Raw genomic sequence first — 18266 nt, 5'->3', positions numbered from 1 at the left:
CAAACGCTTCATGATCTCTGTATCACTACTGACCATCACATAATTTTACTGCATTTGTCATTCCTTAAAGGTGAAGTATGTCATTTTTTATGTTAAAAATGGAATATTGCAGTATTTATTATAAATGATTCATCCGTGCACATTGTGTCATTGTAATCTTTTATCAAAATAACTTCCCCTCCCTCTTGAAGTGACATACCTTCTCTTCTCTGATGATGTGTTTACTGGTGCGAGGGCGGGACAACCTGTCAATCACATGAGATCCACCAATAGCAAACCACAACCATCCAATCATCTAATCAATTCCCAATAGTCAGAATTAAGTCCTGCCCTACATTTTTTTCTCATTCGAAAAGCTGTTTCACTCAGATATACGGCACAATATGTAGCCACGCACATGACATGTGGAAAAAAATGTTTATCATGGCAATTACTACTAATTAGTGTTGTCAAAAGTACCAACCGCGATACCAAGTCGATACCGAAATTTTAAAAATGTGATGCTTTGAGCGCTAATTGGCCATTGTGTTCACACGCTCATCAGATATGTCTGTGATTGGCTACAATGATCAATGCTTCAAAAACATGCTTGTAAATAGACATCAATGACGCTCTTAACCGAGCGCTTACACTGATACACACGGGAGCATTTGAAAGAGTCTTTCAACTTTAAGTCTGAGACAGGATGACCTAAAAGGGGTGTTTGGGAAACCTGTTATTAGACTTCAGATGTGTAATTTTTCCAGCACTGTTTTTACTGTGGACATTAAATCCGTAGGTGTGTGCTATTACACATACCTATTTTTGCCTGGCAGATAATAAAACAGGCAAAAAATAGATCCCATAAAATTTTTTTTAGACCAGTATGCAACCACCTAGCAACACCCGGGCAGCCATTAAAATGAGTTTTGCACTTTTCTTAAGCACATTTTTGCAAATGAAGTTCCTAAACGTAAGTTAGAGAGGAACAAGCCCATCTAATCTTTCAATCAACAGCCAGAATATATAAACAGCTGCTTACCTCTCTTCAGTCTCAGCTGTTCCAGCATCCCTCCACCTCCCCAAACTCCACCTCCATCTTAGGTACCTTGCCCTATGTAATCATATCCTATATTTAGTCATTGTGGGGGTTTATCAGAGCTTGAGTTGAAGCTGCTTCATCGAGCCCCTCATCAGTGGACAGCAAGCCAAATAAGTTTAATCTAATATTGTAAAGATTATATGGGCAAATAAACTTGTTAATTCCATATTTGTGCAGTTATTGGTTCACTTACATCATCTTTAATATTCCATCTGACGGCAGCTGTTAAGTGTAAAGAGTGACAGTAAATTCTGCATTTAGCTAATTGTATAGGAATTTTGTGGACTTAATGCTCAGGCTTTAGCTGCTCTGTGTGTGTGTGTGTGTGTGTGTGTGTGTGTGTGTGTGTGTGTGTGTGTGTGTGTGTGTGTGTGTGTGTGTGTGTCGCTTTCTAGGAAATTAAATGTAACGTCAGTGCCAAGAAGTGAGAAACATCAAGTATGGGGTCAGGAGTGAGAAAAGAAAAGAGAAAAGATTACGGAAAAGTTTGGGACAGTTTATGAAAATGTAACAGAAATGTTTGGCTGTGTATTGGTTGCATACAGTATATATATATATACACTACCGTTCAAAAGTTTGGGATCGGTAATATTTTTAATGTTTTTAAAAGAAGTTTCGTCTGCTTACCAAGGCTGCATTTATTTGATTAAAAATACAGTAAAAACAGTAATATTGTGAAATATTATTACAATTTAAAATAACTGTTTTCTATTTTAATATATTTTAAAATGTAATTTATTCTTGTGACGGCAAAGCTGAAATTTCAGCATCATTACTCCAGTCTTCAGTGTCACATGATCCTTCAGAAATCATTCTAATATGCTGACTTTCTGCTCAAGAAACATTTATTGTGTACAATATTTTTTTTTTCAGGATTCTTTGATGAATAGGAAGTTCAAAAGAACAGCGTTTATTTGAAATATAATCTTTTGTAACATTGTAAATGTCTTTACTGTCACTTTTGATCGATTTAATGCATCCTTGCTTAATAAAAGTATTAATTTCTTTAAAAAAAAATTAAAATGAATAATTCTTACTGACCCCAAACTTTTGAACGGTAGTGTATAATGTTACAAAAGCTTTGTATTTCAGATAAATGCTGTTCTTTTGAACTTTCTATTCATCAAGGAATCCTGAAAAAAAAGTACACAACTGTTTTCAACATTGATAATAATAAGAAATGTTTCTTGAGCAGCAAATCAGCATATTAGAATGATTTCTGAAGGATCATGTGACACTGAAGACTGGAGTAATGATGCTCAAAATTCAGTTTTGCCAACACAAGAATAAATTACATTGTAAAATATATTCAAATAGAAAACAGTTATTTTAAATTGTAATATATTACTGTTTTTACTGTATTTTTAATTAAATAAATGCAGCCTTGGTGAGCAGACGAAGCTTCTTTTAAAGTCCCAAAACCGATCCGACTTTTGAATGGTAGTGTATATATATACTCTCTCTCTCTCTCTCTCTCTCTCTATATATATATAGTATATTAGTGTGTGTGTGTGTGTGTGTGTGTGTTTTCATGAGAGTTAAAAAACATAAATTATCAGTTACGAGACAATGTAGGAAGTGTTTCATTTTTAAATTGAATTATAATGGATTTAAACACAGATTCAAACATTCTCTAGTTTTTTGTCTTGTGTTGTCTTGTGTAACTGGTTTCAGTAATGGCCTTTGGCTTGAAAATAGGGAGCAGTGTTGATGCCGATTGTGTCTGGAGTGAATTAAATCTAGTTACTACTGCAGCACATTTCAGCTTTATTTGTAAAGAATTGGAGTGCCAGTGTCTTTCTCTCTTTTAAAGGGGTTGTAGCAAGAAAAATCAGATTTTCCTTAATCTTTTAAACTAAGAGTTTAAAGTACCATGTAAAAATAGTGTAACTTTCAGACCTCAAAACTTAGGAAAGTGTAAAGTGGTCTTGAGAAACGAAATAAAAAGATTAACGAAACAAAAAAGATTAAATTTATGACCCCTTAAATGGTTTCATAGAAAAGTAGGTGGCCTTCACAGGGTCTGTGGCTCAACTCAATTTTGGCTTAACTAAGGGACCTGCAGAGATTCAATGGCATTTAAAGGGCCTGAAAACGCAAAATTTTGAAAACGGGTTTCAAAGTGCAAGCTTTTGAAAAAGACACCGTTATCGACTTCGTGTAAACTACAAAACATGGATTTGTGAAAATGGTGACGTCATGCACATGTGTATTACATGTTCAGGCTGTAGGCATGTAGTGTTTCTTTACAAAGTGACATCGCCAACTACAGGCCTGGCATGAATAATACAGCTGTTTTAATCATTTTCGTGGATCCATGTGAACGGGGATCGTTTTGACAATGTTGTAGTCTGTACGCCAAAAACACAAAGGAAAAATGTTTCAGTTTTTAGTAGGCTACATAATTGTCATGTAAATGTACCCTCAGTGAGTTTTACTACCTGTGACGTTTGTAATTGTTAATTGCAGTTGTTGAAACCGTAATTGTGTCTCTTTAGAGATTGTGATTACATTGCGACTGTAGGTCTGTCCAAATAAACAGTGTGTGTGTGTGTGTGTGTGTGTGTGTGTGTGTGGTCAGGAATAGAAGCTCTTGACTGTAGATAACCTCTCAATGGGCACAATTAACATAAAACCAAAACAAATTTATGCTCTGCAATTTACAAAAGAGTGAAAGAGAGAAGCAGTTTTGGTTCTAAAGTAAATTGATTTTAATAAAAAAAAATGCCTTTTTTTTTACTGAAAAACAATCAAAACAAAGAATTCTGTTTTTGCAGTGCATCTAAATATCTTTACTCATTTCTTTTGCCTTCTTGCAAAATGAAATGCGCATTACATATGGTGCTTTTATTGTGATTTTGAGCCGTATTTAGCTTGTGAAGGCTTTTTGTACATGTGTGTTTTGTGAGTGAGCGTGTGATTCCTGCTGAGAGGCTTATGTGTAGTGTTAAAGTGGATGACGCAGAAAGCTTTAAGCCACCTGCTCTCTGTCATTGCAACAATGCTGCTGCACCATTTGGACAACACTATAAAAAATAGCCTATTACTTTTTTTACAATGTACATCATATCTGAAGACTCCTGTTAGAGGCTTTAAAACAGTGCTTAAAGCTGTTTGGCAATAGGAATATGGATAACCATGCTCAAATCAGCTGGATAACACGGTTGGATTGGAGTTCATGCTGATCAGGACGGCTAAGTCTTGCGATCACATCAACATTAGTTCAACCTGTGAAACATTATTTCTTCGGTGGACTGACATTGTCTCGTCTAGTTTGCGTAAATGGTTGAACTGGTGGACATTCAAGCACATGTGCAAACAGTGCGTGATTAAAAACAGGCTAGGCATGTCAGAATGTTGCTTCAGGGCTCTGAGATGGTAAAACCGAATACATTCTTCAATTTTTTTTCCCTTTGTAACCTCATTTCAGCAAAACTTACCTGTTTTTCTCAATCTCTCCCAGGTGTCTGCTGCAGAAGAGCGTCTGGGGCCGATGCGACTGACACAGGAGCCCATTCAGGTATAGTCCTGATGTTTAATCATTGTGTGATTGCTGGAAAATGAATGCATGTGCATTCAAAAGTTTGGAGTCGGTATGATTTTTTAATGTCTTGGAAAGAAGTCTCTTCTGCTCATTAAGGCTGCATTTATTTGATCAAAAATACAGTAAAAACTGTAATATTGTGAGATATTATCACAATTTAAAAGAGCTTTTTTCTATTGTAATATATTTTAAAATGTAATTTATTTCTGTGATGCAAAGCTGAATTTTCAGCATCATTACTCCAGTCTTCAGTGTCACATGATCCTTCAGAAATCATTTTGATATGCTGGTTTGGTGCTCAAGAAATTATTATCAAAGCTGAATGCTGCTTAATATTTTTTGTGGAAACCGTGACACTTTCTTTTTTAGGATTCTTTGATGAATAGAAATTTCATAAGAACAGCATTTATTTGAAATAGAAATCTTTTGTAACTTTATGAATGTCTTTACTGTCACTTTTAATCAATTTAAAGCTGCAGTCCATAACTTTTTTTGGCTAAAAATGATCCAAAATCAATTTTTGAGCAAGTACATAACCAGCCAGTGTTCAAAACTATCTCTTACCTTAGCCCGATTCACAATGGTAAGCTTGTAATAATGTTTTTTTAATTTGAGTGGTACTGGTAGGTTTCCGCGGGAAATATGAGTTTGCCTTTGCATCACTACGTCACTTCTGTATACATAAAGAAGGAGTCCCGGATGCTACAGGTGCCGGATCACTTAAAGCCTTTTCTCACTGCAGCTGGAGTAATTAAACTTGTCATTTTGATGGCAGATTTTAATCCAGAATGGTCCAAACGACAATCATAAGTGACAACTGGAGATTCACCCGTAATCAAAGGCAAAAGATTTCAGACGCTAATACACACTAAATACACAGTCACGCAATGCTGATGTTGTTAACATTAACAATTTGAGAACAAAGTATAACAATAATAATAATTTGCACGGTTTTGATGTGATATGAGCTAAGCAATCATTAGATTTAATCACCATTGGTAGCGCAATTTATTGTAATGCTTTTTTCTCAGTTGGTCAGAACAAAAGTGGCAGATTTGTTACTTACTTATTCAGATAACATTTTCCAGTGAACATTCTTATTTTGGTCATACTTCCAAGAAGTAGAATCTGTGATTCGGAAGTACAGTATCCACTGGTATGGTGACTGACAGCCACACATTCTCCTTAAAACATTAGATTCATCCGCGCTGAGGAGCCGTGTCGATGCACAACCCATGTAAAGATGATAATTCTGCAAATAACTGCAATTGCAGGTTTCAAACAGAGATGGCGACAAAGATGCAAAACTTACAGACTGCAGCTTTAATGTGTTCTTGCTAAATAAAAGTATTAAATTCTTTTTTTTTTCTTTTTTTTTTTATCTTACTCATCCCAAACTTTTGAATGGAAGGGTATTTATTGGCTTTTTAAGTCTTTGTCTAGATTAGGAGTTCTCAAAGCCAGGGTGTCCACCAAATAAATGTAGGGCCCTATGATTTACTATTTCGTTCCCTCGATTTACTAAATTGTGCGCATGATTTACAAATTCATTCCCTTGATTTGCTAAATAATGTGCATGATTTATAAATCGAGAGAACAAATTAGTAAATCATGCGCACGATTTATAAATCAAGGGGACAAAATAGTAAATCATGCACACTATTTAGCAAATCGGGGGAACAAAATAGTAAATTGTGTGCATGATTTAGTAAATCAAGGCAACGAATTAGTAAATCGTGCACAATTTTTTTCCCTACATGTCAGCTTGTTGAGCATCAGAAGTGTTAGATTCTCCTTGTTTCGACCTTGTCAATGGATAATAAATTTTTTTATGTGAATATTAGGTAAATATATTGAGTAAATTAATTTGTTTGATTTCAGCAATTTGTTAGCACTCGCTAAATGTCTGCATCAACCATTAAAAACATAAACAAATTGGACAACCACTATAAAATACACAGTTTCTAGAAATTTTGTCATTATTTCAGGTTAGCATAGTTTTGCAGTGAGGTTTGGGTTATTTTCAAGAGGGATTAAACGCGTAATTGCAGGTCACTGTGGAACCGTGTAGTGATGCATAATGATTGTCACATTATACAACCCAAACTAATGGAAAATGCCGTTAATGACAACCTCATTTACAAAAACTCTTTACAGTGTTTTTGCAGAAATGAACTGAACAACTAGTTGTTAATGACATATTTAAAATCTTTCTATTTCTATTTTATATGTGCAGTGCAAGCAATCACAGGGGAAGAGGTACAAGCATTGACTCATACATGTTGCCAGATCTTGAAAAAAAAAAAAAAAAAACAGCAAACAAGAACAAGCCCAGAATACACTGAAATAAATCCAATTATTGTATATTGAAAATAAGACCAAAATATCATAACCCCTACCTGCCCAAATGAAAATTTTGTCATCATTTACTCACCCTCACGTTGTTCCAAACTTGTGTATGAATGTATTTCTTTCTTTAGTTGAACACAAAAGAAGATATTTTAAAGAATATTGGTAACCAGACAATTGACTTCCATAGTATTTTTTTTTCTTCTACTATGAAAGTAAATGGCTACAGTCAACTGTTTGATTACCAACATTCTTTAAAATATCTTCTTTTGTGTTCAATAGAAGAAAGAAAATATTACAAGTATGGGTCAACATGAGCATGAGTGTGTGATAACAAAATTTTCATTTTTGGGTGAGCTATCCCTTTAACCTGGACTTGTGACCTCTGGGATAATCTTGAGATGTCTCAGGGGATTGACACAGAGATTATCCTTTGTGCTTGTGTGTGTGTGTGTGTGTGTGTGTGTGTGTGTGTGTGTGTGTGTGCATTGGTATGTGTGTGTATTAGTGTGTGGTATTAGTGGGAATTATGGTTAACTAAAAGTGGAATTGTGAAAGAAAGTGTATGTAATGTTAACCTAATGACTGACTGCCACTTGTCAGTCACGGTAAACTGAGATCGTTTATGTAATCTCTGACTCTGTGAGTCAGATTCAGTTGATATAACTGTGGAAATCAATCCAGATTGATTTTACAAATTAATCACCTGTCATCCTTTTTTTAGAGTCTTTCGAAATTGAATTGACTTTAGAAACTAATCCACCCGCTTACACACTCACTGAGTTCCAGTGTTATTTTAGTATAATTGAAATACTATTATAGTTTTTGTTAATATTTTTATTTTTATATTTTCTGTTTTTACTTTAATTTTAGTTAAAGGGTTAGTTCACCCAAAAGTGACATTTCTGTCATTAAGTACTCACCCTCATGTCGTCCCAAACCCGTAAGACCTTCGTTCATCTTCAGAACACAAATTAAGATATTTTTGATGAAATATTGGCATACAGATGTCTTTAGGCCAGGACTGTTATCACACATGTGAAGTTTGGGGCAGATCGGACATTGTATGCCTGAGTTACGACAGCTCCCTCTTTCATGGCGAAACATCAGACTAGCCGCCACGGACACGCCCTTCAACGAAAACTCAAGATCTTCACAATTTACCATCGCAAAGGCCTTTAGATTAGACTGACCAAATATGATGTTGCTCTGAGTAAAGCTCTAGGAGGAGTTTGTTAAAGTACAACATCTGGAAATGGCAAAAACTGTAAATATTTTGCAGAGAAAAGTCAAAATATCTCACTTCCTGTTGAGTTGGGACTTTTTTGTAGGTATTGGGCTGTTAAATGTGTCTACCGAATTTCAGTTGTATGTGAAATGTAGCGCGAAGGGCGCTTAATTTTGTAGGTGCCGCTATCGAGCCATTTTGCCACACCTAATTCTGAAACCCATATCAGACATAAATTTTCACCACTTCTGATGCGTGTGCAAAGTTTCATGAGTTTTCGAGCACGTTTAGGCCCTCAAAAATGTGATTCATTTCGGAGAAGAAGAAAAATTGACTGAGCAATTACAATAGGGTCCTCAACAACTTTATTCAACAAATTTGTCTGTCCCCTGTCAAACTGCTACGCTGTTTTCGTTGCAGAGCTTCATTGTTTATGTCAGAATGCGGGCTCAGTATTGGCCGGCTCCTGAGTCAGCATCACACGCATTCGTCGTGCTGCTCACGTGACCTAAGCCAGCCAATACTGTGCCGCCATTCGGACATACACTCTGAAGCTCTGCAACGAAAATAGCATAGCAGTATGACAGGGAAGAGACGAATTAGTTGAATAAAGTTGTTATTTCTGTTTTGTTTTTGCACACAAAAAGTATTATTGTCGCTTCATAATATTAAGGTTGAACCACTGTAGTCACATGGACTATTTTAATGATGTTTTTACTACTTTTCTGGACCTTGAATGTGATAATTACATTGCTTTCTATGGGGGATTAAAAAAAAACTCTTGGATTTCATCAAAAATATCTTAATTTGTGTTCTGAAGATGAATGAAGGTCTTATGGGTGTGGAACGACATGAGGGTGAGTAATTAATGACATTATTTTAATTTTTGGATGAACTAACCCTTTAAATATATTTTCGGCCCGCCACAGTCTAGTTAATGAAAGGGAAGGACTGAAATCTCTTTGTGGCGGTCAATGTTGATATTGTGGCGGGCTGCCACAAATAAATCAATGTATGGGAAACACTGGACACATGGTCAACCATATCAACCGTATTCTGTTGCTGTGTGAACGTGGCCTATGAGGATGTTAACTGTGACAGGATAATTGAGATTCCGGTTTACAGTGACAGAATGCATGTAAACTATGTGACAAAATGAATTTTACTATCTCTCAAAGCTTGCCTATTCTTCTGCTACACACTCAAAAAAAATCTACTTTTTCTTCACAAAAAGAGTAGGGCATAGCATAAGTAGGTGAATTGGGATGCAGCATTAGTTTGTGAGCGGGTGAGGTCACTCCGCCCCCTGTAGGTGGACATGCGACGCTGCACGGTAGGCCTCCAGAGTGAGGTAGCGGCGACAGAGGCGTCCTGAACGACCTGGGCCATGTGGAATTTCACATCGCAGCTCCATGGTTACACAACGTTCAAAAGGATGAAAGACTGTTGACCTTTCACACGCAACCAACAACAGCACCTCTCTCTCTCTCTCTCCGTCTCTCTCTCGCTCAGGTGTTACTGGTCTTCGCTAAAGAGGACAGTCAGAGCGATGCGTTCTGGTGGGCGTGTGAGCGGGCGGGCTTCAGGTGTAACATCGCACGAACACCTGAGTCTGCGGTGGAGTGTTTCTTGGATAAACACCACGAGATCGTCATCATTGATGGGCGGCACTCACGGTACTTTGAGGCTGAAGCCGTCTGCAGGTGGGTACAAGCAAACCATCCATCATCTCTCTCTCGCTCAGTTCTGTTCATCTCTTATACACAGTTAGATGGAAATTTCTGCACAGAGGCAGGATGGGAGGTTTTTTGCCACAAAGCTCCCCCTCAGGAAATTTTTTTCAATACAATTAATAACTCGGTTGCATTTTATTTTACAGTACGTGCACTTACTTGTTCTTACAGTGTACTTACCTAAGAAAGTAATATAAGGTAACTACATGGGTTAAGGTTAGGTTTAGGTGTAGGTTCAGGGTTCAGGGACACAGTTATAGCAATTACTATAATAAGTACATAGTATGTACATGGGGAACAGAACTGTAAAATAAAGTGCTCAATAAAGTACTAATAAGTCATTATCATATATGAAATTATACAAATGCTCAATGTTTTCACTAGGGCTGAATGTACAGAATTACAAAATTGATTCAATTCGATTTGATTCTGATTCATTTGGGTATATTTCAGTTATAATGTGAATTTTGCTTATACTACTGTTCAAAAGTTTGGGGTCAATAAGATTTTTTTCAAAGAAATTAATACTTTTATTCAGCAAGAATGCATTAAATTGATCAAAAGTCACAGTAAAGACATTTATAATGTTAGAAAACATTTTTATTTCAAATGCTGTTCTTTTAAACTTTCTATTCATCAAAGAATACTGAAAAAAATATCATGGTTTCCACAAAAATATTAAGGAGCACAACTGTTGATAATTATTGATAATAATAAACAACATTGATGATAATTTCTTGAGCAGCAAATCAGCATATTAGAATGATTTCTGAAGGATCATGTGACACTGAAGACTGGAGTAATGATGCTGAAAATTCATCACAGGAATAAATTGCATTTTAAAATATATTCAAATAGAAAATAATTCTTTTAAATTGTAATAATATTTCACAATATTACCGTTTTTACTGTATTTTTGATCAAATAAATGCAGCCTTGATAAGCATTTCAAAAGAAACTTCTTTCATTTAAAAAATCTTACAGACCCCAAACCTTTGAACGGTTGTGTGTGAAAAAATTGGGCTGCAACTGTATGTTTTTGCTTCACTAAAAAAAATTGGGTTAATTAGAATCAATTATTTGTGAATCTTTAAGAACACTTTAAGACCAGTTACATGTTGCCCAACACAGTGGCTGGCAGGTAAATAAGGCAAAACTACTCTCAATTGCGGAGGAAGCAGCCTGCCTTTTATTGGTGGCGGGTTTAATTCCTGCACAGAGGTTTAAACGCATGTGTGCACACACATTCAAAGCTGGCAACTTTCTGCCAAATCTAGTTGTTGCCAAATCACTTTTTTCCCAGTAGACGTCTGAGTGTGTGAGGGAGATTTGGAGTTGTGTGTGCAAGACAGAGAGAAACGTGTACGATATGCTTGATTTCACCGTTGTATTTGTCATTATAGAAAATATAAAAACCTATTTTTATTATTGTATGTGTTTTTAAACAGGATGATTCGAGCGACCAAGCCTTCTGAACACACTGTTATTTTGGCAGTGATGCCACAAACGTAAGGTTTACCTCAGAACACTTTTATCTATTATCCATGTGTTACGGATGTCCATCATATTCCTCCTACCGCTCTTGCTCTCTCCTCTCTCTTGCAGTCCCTCAGATCAGGAGGAACCATCTGTCCTTCCTCTTCTCTCTGCTGGCTTCTCCAGAGTGAGTATTTTACTCTAAAGGCCCCGATATAGTCATTGCAATGTAGAGCTGCACGATTAATCGTAAAAAGATCGCGATCTCGATTCAAGCACCCACGCGATCTTATTTTATTAATGACAACAATTTACCGATGACAACAATAGCGATCAAAATAGAGCAACCCACCTTTTGAAATGAACTTGGTGCGTCATAGTTGTATGATCGGTTGTATCAATTACATCTTATGCCACTAGGTGGTGACAAGTGACTGTTAAAAAATGTATTTGTCATTGAATCATTCATACAAAAGATTAGTTGAAAAACACTGATTCATCCTGTAATGAAACAAGTATTTATTAATGAGTCATTGAATTAATTCAAAACCATTTTTAAATAATTCATTCAAACATTTTTCAGCAATTAGAGTCAGCAATTAATATTTTGTCAGAACCTTTAGTAAATTACGTTATTTTGTTTAGTTGTATATTCAGAATCGTGATCTCTATTTGAAACCAAAAAATCGTGATTCTCATTTTATCCAGAATCGTGCAGCTCTATTGCGAAGTTATTTTTCGTTCTTCGCTTAGGTGTAAAAAGAAGTTTGAAATATGTGATCAGCGGTATACTGTTAGTGAACATTTAGACTCCACCCACACTGCTAAGAACGGTGTTTAGATGAAAATGTAAATATGTGTTGGGTACTTTCCTTTCAATAACAGAGTAAAAACGCAACAAAAATGAGAAAACAGCAGTTAAGAAAGCATCTGATAATAGCGATGTGGATGTGTTTGCATCAGATCTGCAATTCGGCTCTCCAGTCAAGTCATGTCACGTTTATTTAAATACCATTTTATATAATAGATTGCTGTAAAGCAGCAGCTTTACAGTATTAAACATGAAAAACACTGTCAGTGTCACTTAGATTTACAACTTCTATTTCTACAATAAATCAGCTCTTGAGTTTGTTTATGTTTTACTTGTGTCTGACCTCAACGGACTGAACAGAAGAAATGAACCAAAGAACATTACCACAACTTAAATAAATGCATGATTGCAAGTAAAAAATTCAAATTTTTCTTAATGCTGTTATGTTTGACATTTAAAAGTGTTTCTGTAATGTTGAAGTTTTTGTGGTTACCATTGTGCTGAAGAATAGATACATGAAGGTAAACACTACATTGACTCTATAAGCAATGGCTGCACTAATGTCAGTGACAAGTAATATCTTACTTGTTCATTAAATATACATGTTAAATAAGTTACATTTAGCATGTGCTATGATAGCTGTAGATTTTAACTAAAATAGATAAGATTAATTGGTATAGAGTTGTCAAAAGTACTGACTTTGGTACCAATCGGTACTGAAATTTTAATCAGAGGTGTTTACGAATCTGCTCAACAGCGCTCAAAGCGTCACATTTTTTAAATTTCAGTACCGACTAGGTACCAAAGTCAGTATTTTTGACCACCCTAAATTGGTTCCAGGGCTACAACTCTGATAGTTGGAAAAACTTTTTTTTGAGTAATCAACTTAAAAATTTGTGTTTATGCTACAAATTATTAAGCTCCTCTAACTCAATGTAGCTTGAACGTAAATTCATTCAAAGTTGTCATAACTCAAAAAAAATTGATGCAAACTGTTGCCTTAATTTGTGCAGAATCACCATGGACAAATGTTAGTTCAGAGGTGTTTACTAGCCAGAGCAAACTTTAAGGAAAGTTCACTTTGGCAAGCTGTTTCAAACTCCCAAAATGAACTTCGTTTTGTTCAAAATGATGTCACACCAGTTCGTTCTTTGGTTTTGCTTGAAGTATGTTGTGGCCTTAAAACGGCGACATCTGCTCTTCTACATGGGTGTGGGCTTGTCCTGTTCAGGCTAAGATGTACCAAACATTTCTTAAAGGACTGCTATCGGCAGCATTTTTACTCTTGATTACCACAGAATTTTTTTATTTGCCCCTTTTTTAATTATATAATATAAAAATAAATTGTTAGTTGTGCTTACATTTGTAATAATTGTAACTGTAGTTTGCTCATGGTCATGATTTGGATATCATTTTGCTCAGACAAAGTTGTTAAGTGATTCTATCACACTACTCTCACAAGTAACAATGTGCATTTTAGCATTCATCTCAGTTCAATGTCGTGTCCCATAGACTTCCCAGATGTTCCTCAATATAAATATCCAGAGCAGATAAGTTTGTTTACTGATCTCTGCCGGAAAATCTTGACTCAACTTTAGCAGGCAGTAGAAATTAGGACAGCATGCATACTGTGTGATATATGCAGTGCTGTATTAGACAGCTATATTCCTCTCTGTCTTTCAGAGGTACCTGGAGAACAGCAGTGTGTCGGCCTGCTATAATGAGTTAATCCAATTAGAACATGGAGAGGTTCGAGCTCAGTTCAAACTGAGGTAAGTCTCAAGCTTCAGCCTCAATTCCACAACTAAAGCAGCTGGTGTGAGATATATATATATAATATTTGTTTGTGTTTCTGTTGTTGCAGGGCTTGTAACTCTTTGTTTACTGCATTAGAACAGTGTCAGGAAGCCGTGGAGATCAGCAGTGAAGATCATGTCATTCAAGTGAGTTTTGGTATCCAAACAGATCATCCCACAGGGCTTTGGTTACATTTAAGCAGGCTCTTCAAATCAACATCCTTCAAGGACCGCCCTCTAGAGAACAGTGAATGGCCTGAAACTAAAGTGAACGTCATTTTTAACAGCAAGATTTTCATGTGTTTGATTTTTGATGTTTTGTAAATCCAAAATGATTTAGTGTAAGGTTGTCACAGTTATAAAATTTTGCTTCTGATTAATTGTCATAAAAATAATTGAGATTAACAGGATTAATTTAAGGCAGTCCATTTAAACCCTTGAACGTTCATGTCACATGTCAGACTTCTCATCTGTGTATTGCGACAAAAAAATCATGATATAAGAATACAATACATAATGATGTTTTCCCCTTTCTCTCATGTATACTTGATTATATGATTATATTTATTGTTCTGTGTGTTTTTAGTATGTAAATCCAGCATTTGAAAAGATGATGGGCTATCATAGAGGCGAAATGATCGGGAAAGAGTTGACTGAACTACCCAAGAGTGACAAGAACAGCGCCGACCTGCTGGACACCATCAACACCTGCATCAAGAAAGGAAAGGTCAGCCGGCCATAGCACACTGATTTATGAGGGTCATAATATTAGATTAGTAATGTGCCACTTTTTATAAACCTTATAATACTTATCATTAGTTCAATTATTAGCTGATTTTTAAAAAAAAATATGTATGTGTTTGCTTGCTTAGGAATGGCAGGGGATCTATTTCTCACGGAGGAAATCAGGGGACAGTATTCAGCAATATGTCAGAATCACTCCTGTGATTGGCCAGGGAGGGTAAGTCACATGATCGTAAAAAAGTGATAGAAATTGAAATAAAATTTTAAGCATACTGCTGCTATCATTGCTGTTTTTATTATATGTACAAATCAGTTACAATAAATAAGTAAACTGTTATCTTCTCTTCTAGAAAAATTCGCCATTTCGTGTCCATCAAGAGGCCTTACAGTGACAACCACAGACAGGTACATTTCTTATCTGCTTTTCCAGGTGATATTTTCATTAAGATTCCTTTTAATCAGTGAGTATCCAATAAATATTGAGCAAGCTATCAATTGAGCTCCCAAATTAGCACCAAAACTTAAAGTGTGCAAGGCTCGTGGGGACAGCAGTGGGCAGAAATGTTAGCTACGCTAAACCATCCATCCTGACAGGCCAGTGTCAGAGAGCCAGACGGGCGTCAGGGTTATTAATAACCCTCCACAGGCTCAAGCCTAAACCCTGCTGTTAGTTCTAGCATTAGGTGGAGCTGCTGATCAGAAAGGCCTGTGAGAAACAGACACACTGACGCGTGTGTGAAATAGCTGTAGCTTTACTCACTGGTGTTAGTATTACCGTTCACACACTCACTCGCGTCTGTTTCTGTTACAAGCCTTACAAAAATCGACCATGGTAACTAACCATACTTTCTGTCAAAATGCAGTGGATACTAGACTAGACTAGGCCAACTGGGTCAATGGAAACTTTTGTTAAGTAGCTTTCATGAGGCAATTAGTAAGTGTGTTTGTCTTGTAATTCAACAAAAATACACCCGAGATACATTTATACAAAACACAAGATACATTTATTTGAAAAGCAAAAATAATATGGCTTGTTTTCAGAGAATATAATTTGAATTTATTTTTCTTATCTTATTAGCAAATGCTTCTTTCTTGGTAACTAGATATTTTCACTGGAAAACATGATGGATATTAAAGGGGTCCTTGATTATGATTTCACTTTTTTAGCTTAAGTTAGTGTGTAATGTTGCTGTTAGAGCACAAACACCATCTGCAAAGTTACGACGCTCAAAGTTCAATGCAAAGGGAGATATTTTCTTTTACAGAAATCACTTTTTAAGGACTACAATAAAAGCTAGTAGGGACTACAACAAGCTTCTTCCTGGGTTGGTGACATCACAAACCCCAAAATTTACATAAACCCTGCCCCTGAGAACACGCAACAAAGGGGGTGAGGCCATGTTGGGCTGCTTTAGAGAAGAGGAAGAGTTGTTGTAGTAGAATGTTGTTACCATGCTGTCATTTGCAGAAAAATATTAACATGACGGCACATGCTAGTCGATGAGTTGAATCAACTCCACAGCAACTACATAAATTTGTCCACTAACCATTCAGAAACATCCAGATGCGTTCTAAAAGTTGTAACTTCTTCCTGAGTTTCTCCATCAGTGTCCGACTCCAGTTTGAACAATGTAAGGCTGAACACCGTTACTGACAATCCTCATTTTGGCTGTGTGAGATTCTCCAGCTTTGTTGTTGTTGAGAAACCGCAAGCTGTTAAAGCTCCACCCTCTACTGGAAAGGCGCCGGGAGTAGCAGCTCATTTGCATTTAAAGGACACACACAAAAACGCTGTGTTTTTGCTCACACCCAAATGCAAAAACAAATTTGACAAGCTATAATAAATGATCTGTGGGGTTTTTTGAGCTGAAACTTGACAGACACATTTTGGAGACACCAGAGACTTATATTACATCTTGTAAAAGGCGCATTATAGGTCCCCTTTAAAAATTGAATGAAATTAAATGCACGTTACAAAATTCCGCTGGATTAACCAAGAAGAAAGTAATGCACTAATTATCAGAGGGCATGCTGTAAATCTTCTCCTGTGGTGCAGTGAGAGTGTTTGTTATGAAACCTGTGGTCTCGGTTAATCAGATTTTGTGACCTCATCTTTCAGGACCATGTAACTAGGCTCTTTTATCCTCTTACCTACATGGCATCTATTTTTGAGTGTGTGTTTGTGCACATGTATGAGTGTGAAAGTACATGCAATATAGCCATATTCTGTTTCTGTCAGTAGCATGTAATCGCCCTGCATAGATTCATTTTTGGCAGTGCTCTCTAATCTCTAACCTAAGACTTAAAATCCTGTTTCATTCATTCAAAACTTGATCATGTTAAAAGGATTAAATGGATTGCGGTTGGCAGGATTTCCACCTAGGTGAACTTAACAAATGCTTAACCCATGTTCTGATCAGGCACAAACTCGACATATAGTGGATAAATCCTGTCTGTTCATAAGTTTATCTAAATCTCTATCCTAACCAGCCGCAACAAATGACAGGCAACAAGACATTTTGTTAGTTGCTTGGTTTCAGTCACAATGCGTAATTGAACATAAAATATGTTATTAATAGCTTTGATTTCATTGTAAAAGTATTTATATATTTACACAACCATTTAAAAGTTTGGGGTCAGTAAGAAGTCTCTTATGCTCACCAAGGCTAAAATACAGTAAAACAGTAATATTGTGAACTATTATTACAACTGTTTTCTATTTAAATATATTTTAAAATGTAATTTATTCCTGTGATCAAAGCTGAATTTTCAGCATCATTACTCCAGTCTTCAGTGTCACATGATCCTTCAGAAATCACTCTAATATGCTGATTTGCTCCTCAAGAAACTTTTCTTTTTTTATCAGTGTTGAAAACAGTTGTGCTGCTTAATATTTTTGTGGAAACTGGGACTCATTAATTATTTTGTAACAGTATAAATGTCTTTACTGTAACTTTAAGTCAATTTAAGGCATTCTTGCTGAATAAAAAAAAAACCTTACTGACTTAAAACTTTTGAATGGTAGTGTACCTCAAATCTTATATTTAATTACATTGAACAATTTAATAATTATATTTAATTACATATTAAATGTAATCGTATTTCATGTTTTCATATTTATTTTTAATGTCTCACTTTATAAATAAAGGAATTTGTTCAATAGCATTTTTGTTTTTGCGATGGTATTGAAATTAGTATCAAGTATTGACTGGCATTTGTATGGGCTACTAAAATGTTGGTAGTGTGTCAACCCCATGGCATATTGTAGCTTATTCTGGCCAAGAACCACCCACTTAGACAAGAAGGGGACATCTGACTAATATTTTAACAGCCAAGCATGTCTGAAGCTGGGAATTGTCTGAAAACTCTCTAAACTTACCCTCTTTATGCCACACAAAGGATAATCACCCTCTAATTGTCACCTGACATTATTTGCACATTTGCTATTGTTGTATTTTTGCTAGAGATCAGTGAGAGCTGAAACAAGTAGAGATCAGTGTGTGT

General features: G+C 35.9%; 1 protein-coding gene across 3 annotated transcripts in view; it reads left to right on the top strand.

The window, feature by feature from the left end:
- pde8b (phosphodiesterase 8B) overlaps positions 1–18266 on the top strand; it is a 63449-nt gene that overhangs the window by 25517 nt on the left and 19666 nt on the right. For 2 of the 3 annotated variants that reach the window (XM_051877375.1, XM_051877374.1), the window contains exons 2-10: positions 4545–4601; positions 9715–9905; positions 11384–11443; positions 11541–11598; positions 13906–13994; positions 14087–14165; positions 14605–14745; positions 14891–14979; positions 15113–15167. In XM_051877375.1, the coding sequence (XP_051733335.1) occupies positions 4545–4601; positions 9715–9905; positions 11384–11443; positions 11541–11598; positions 13906–13994; positions 14087–14165; positions 14605–14745; positions 14891–14979; positions 15113–15167 (819 nt within the window). Of the gene's footprint in view, positions 1–4071; positions 4460–4544; positions 4602–9714; positions 9906–11383; positions 11444–11540; positions 11599–13905; positions 13995–14086; positions 14166–14604; positions 14746–14890; positions 14980–15112; positions 15168–18266 lie in introns of those variants that run through there. The other variant, XM_051877376.1, reaches the window with a different exon arrangement.

This window comes from Ctenopharyngodon idella, chromosome 21 (genome assembly GCF_019924925.1).
Source record: "Ctenopharyngodon idella isolate HZGC_01 chromosome 21, HZGC01, whole genome shotgun sequence".
NCBI classification, from domain to species: domain Eukaryota; kingdom Metazoa; phylum Chordata; class Actinopteri; order Cypriniformes; family Xenocyprididae; genus Ctenopharyngodon; species Ctenopharyngodon idella.
Note: the sequence above shows the minus strand (reverse complement) of the source record. Positions and strands in the feature narration are given on the sequence as shown.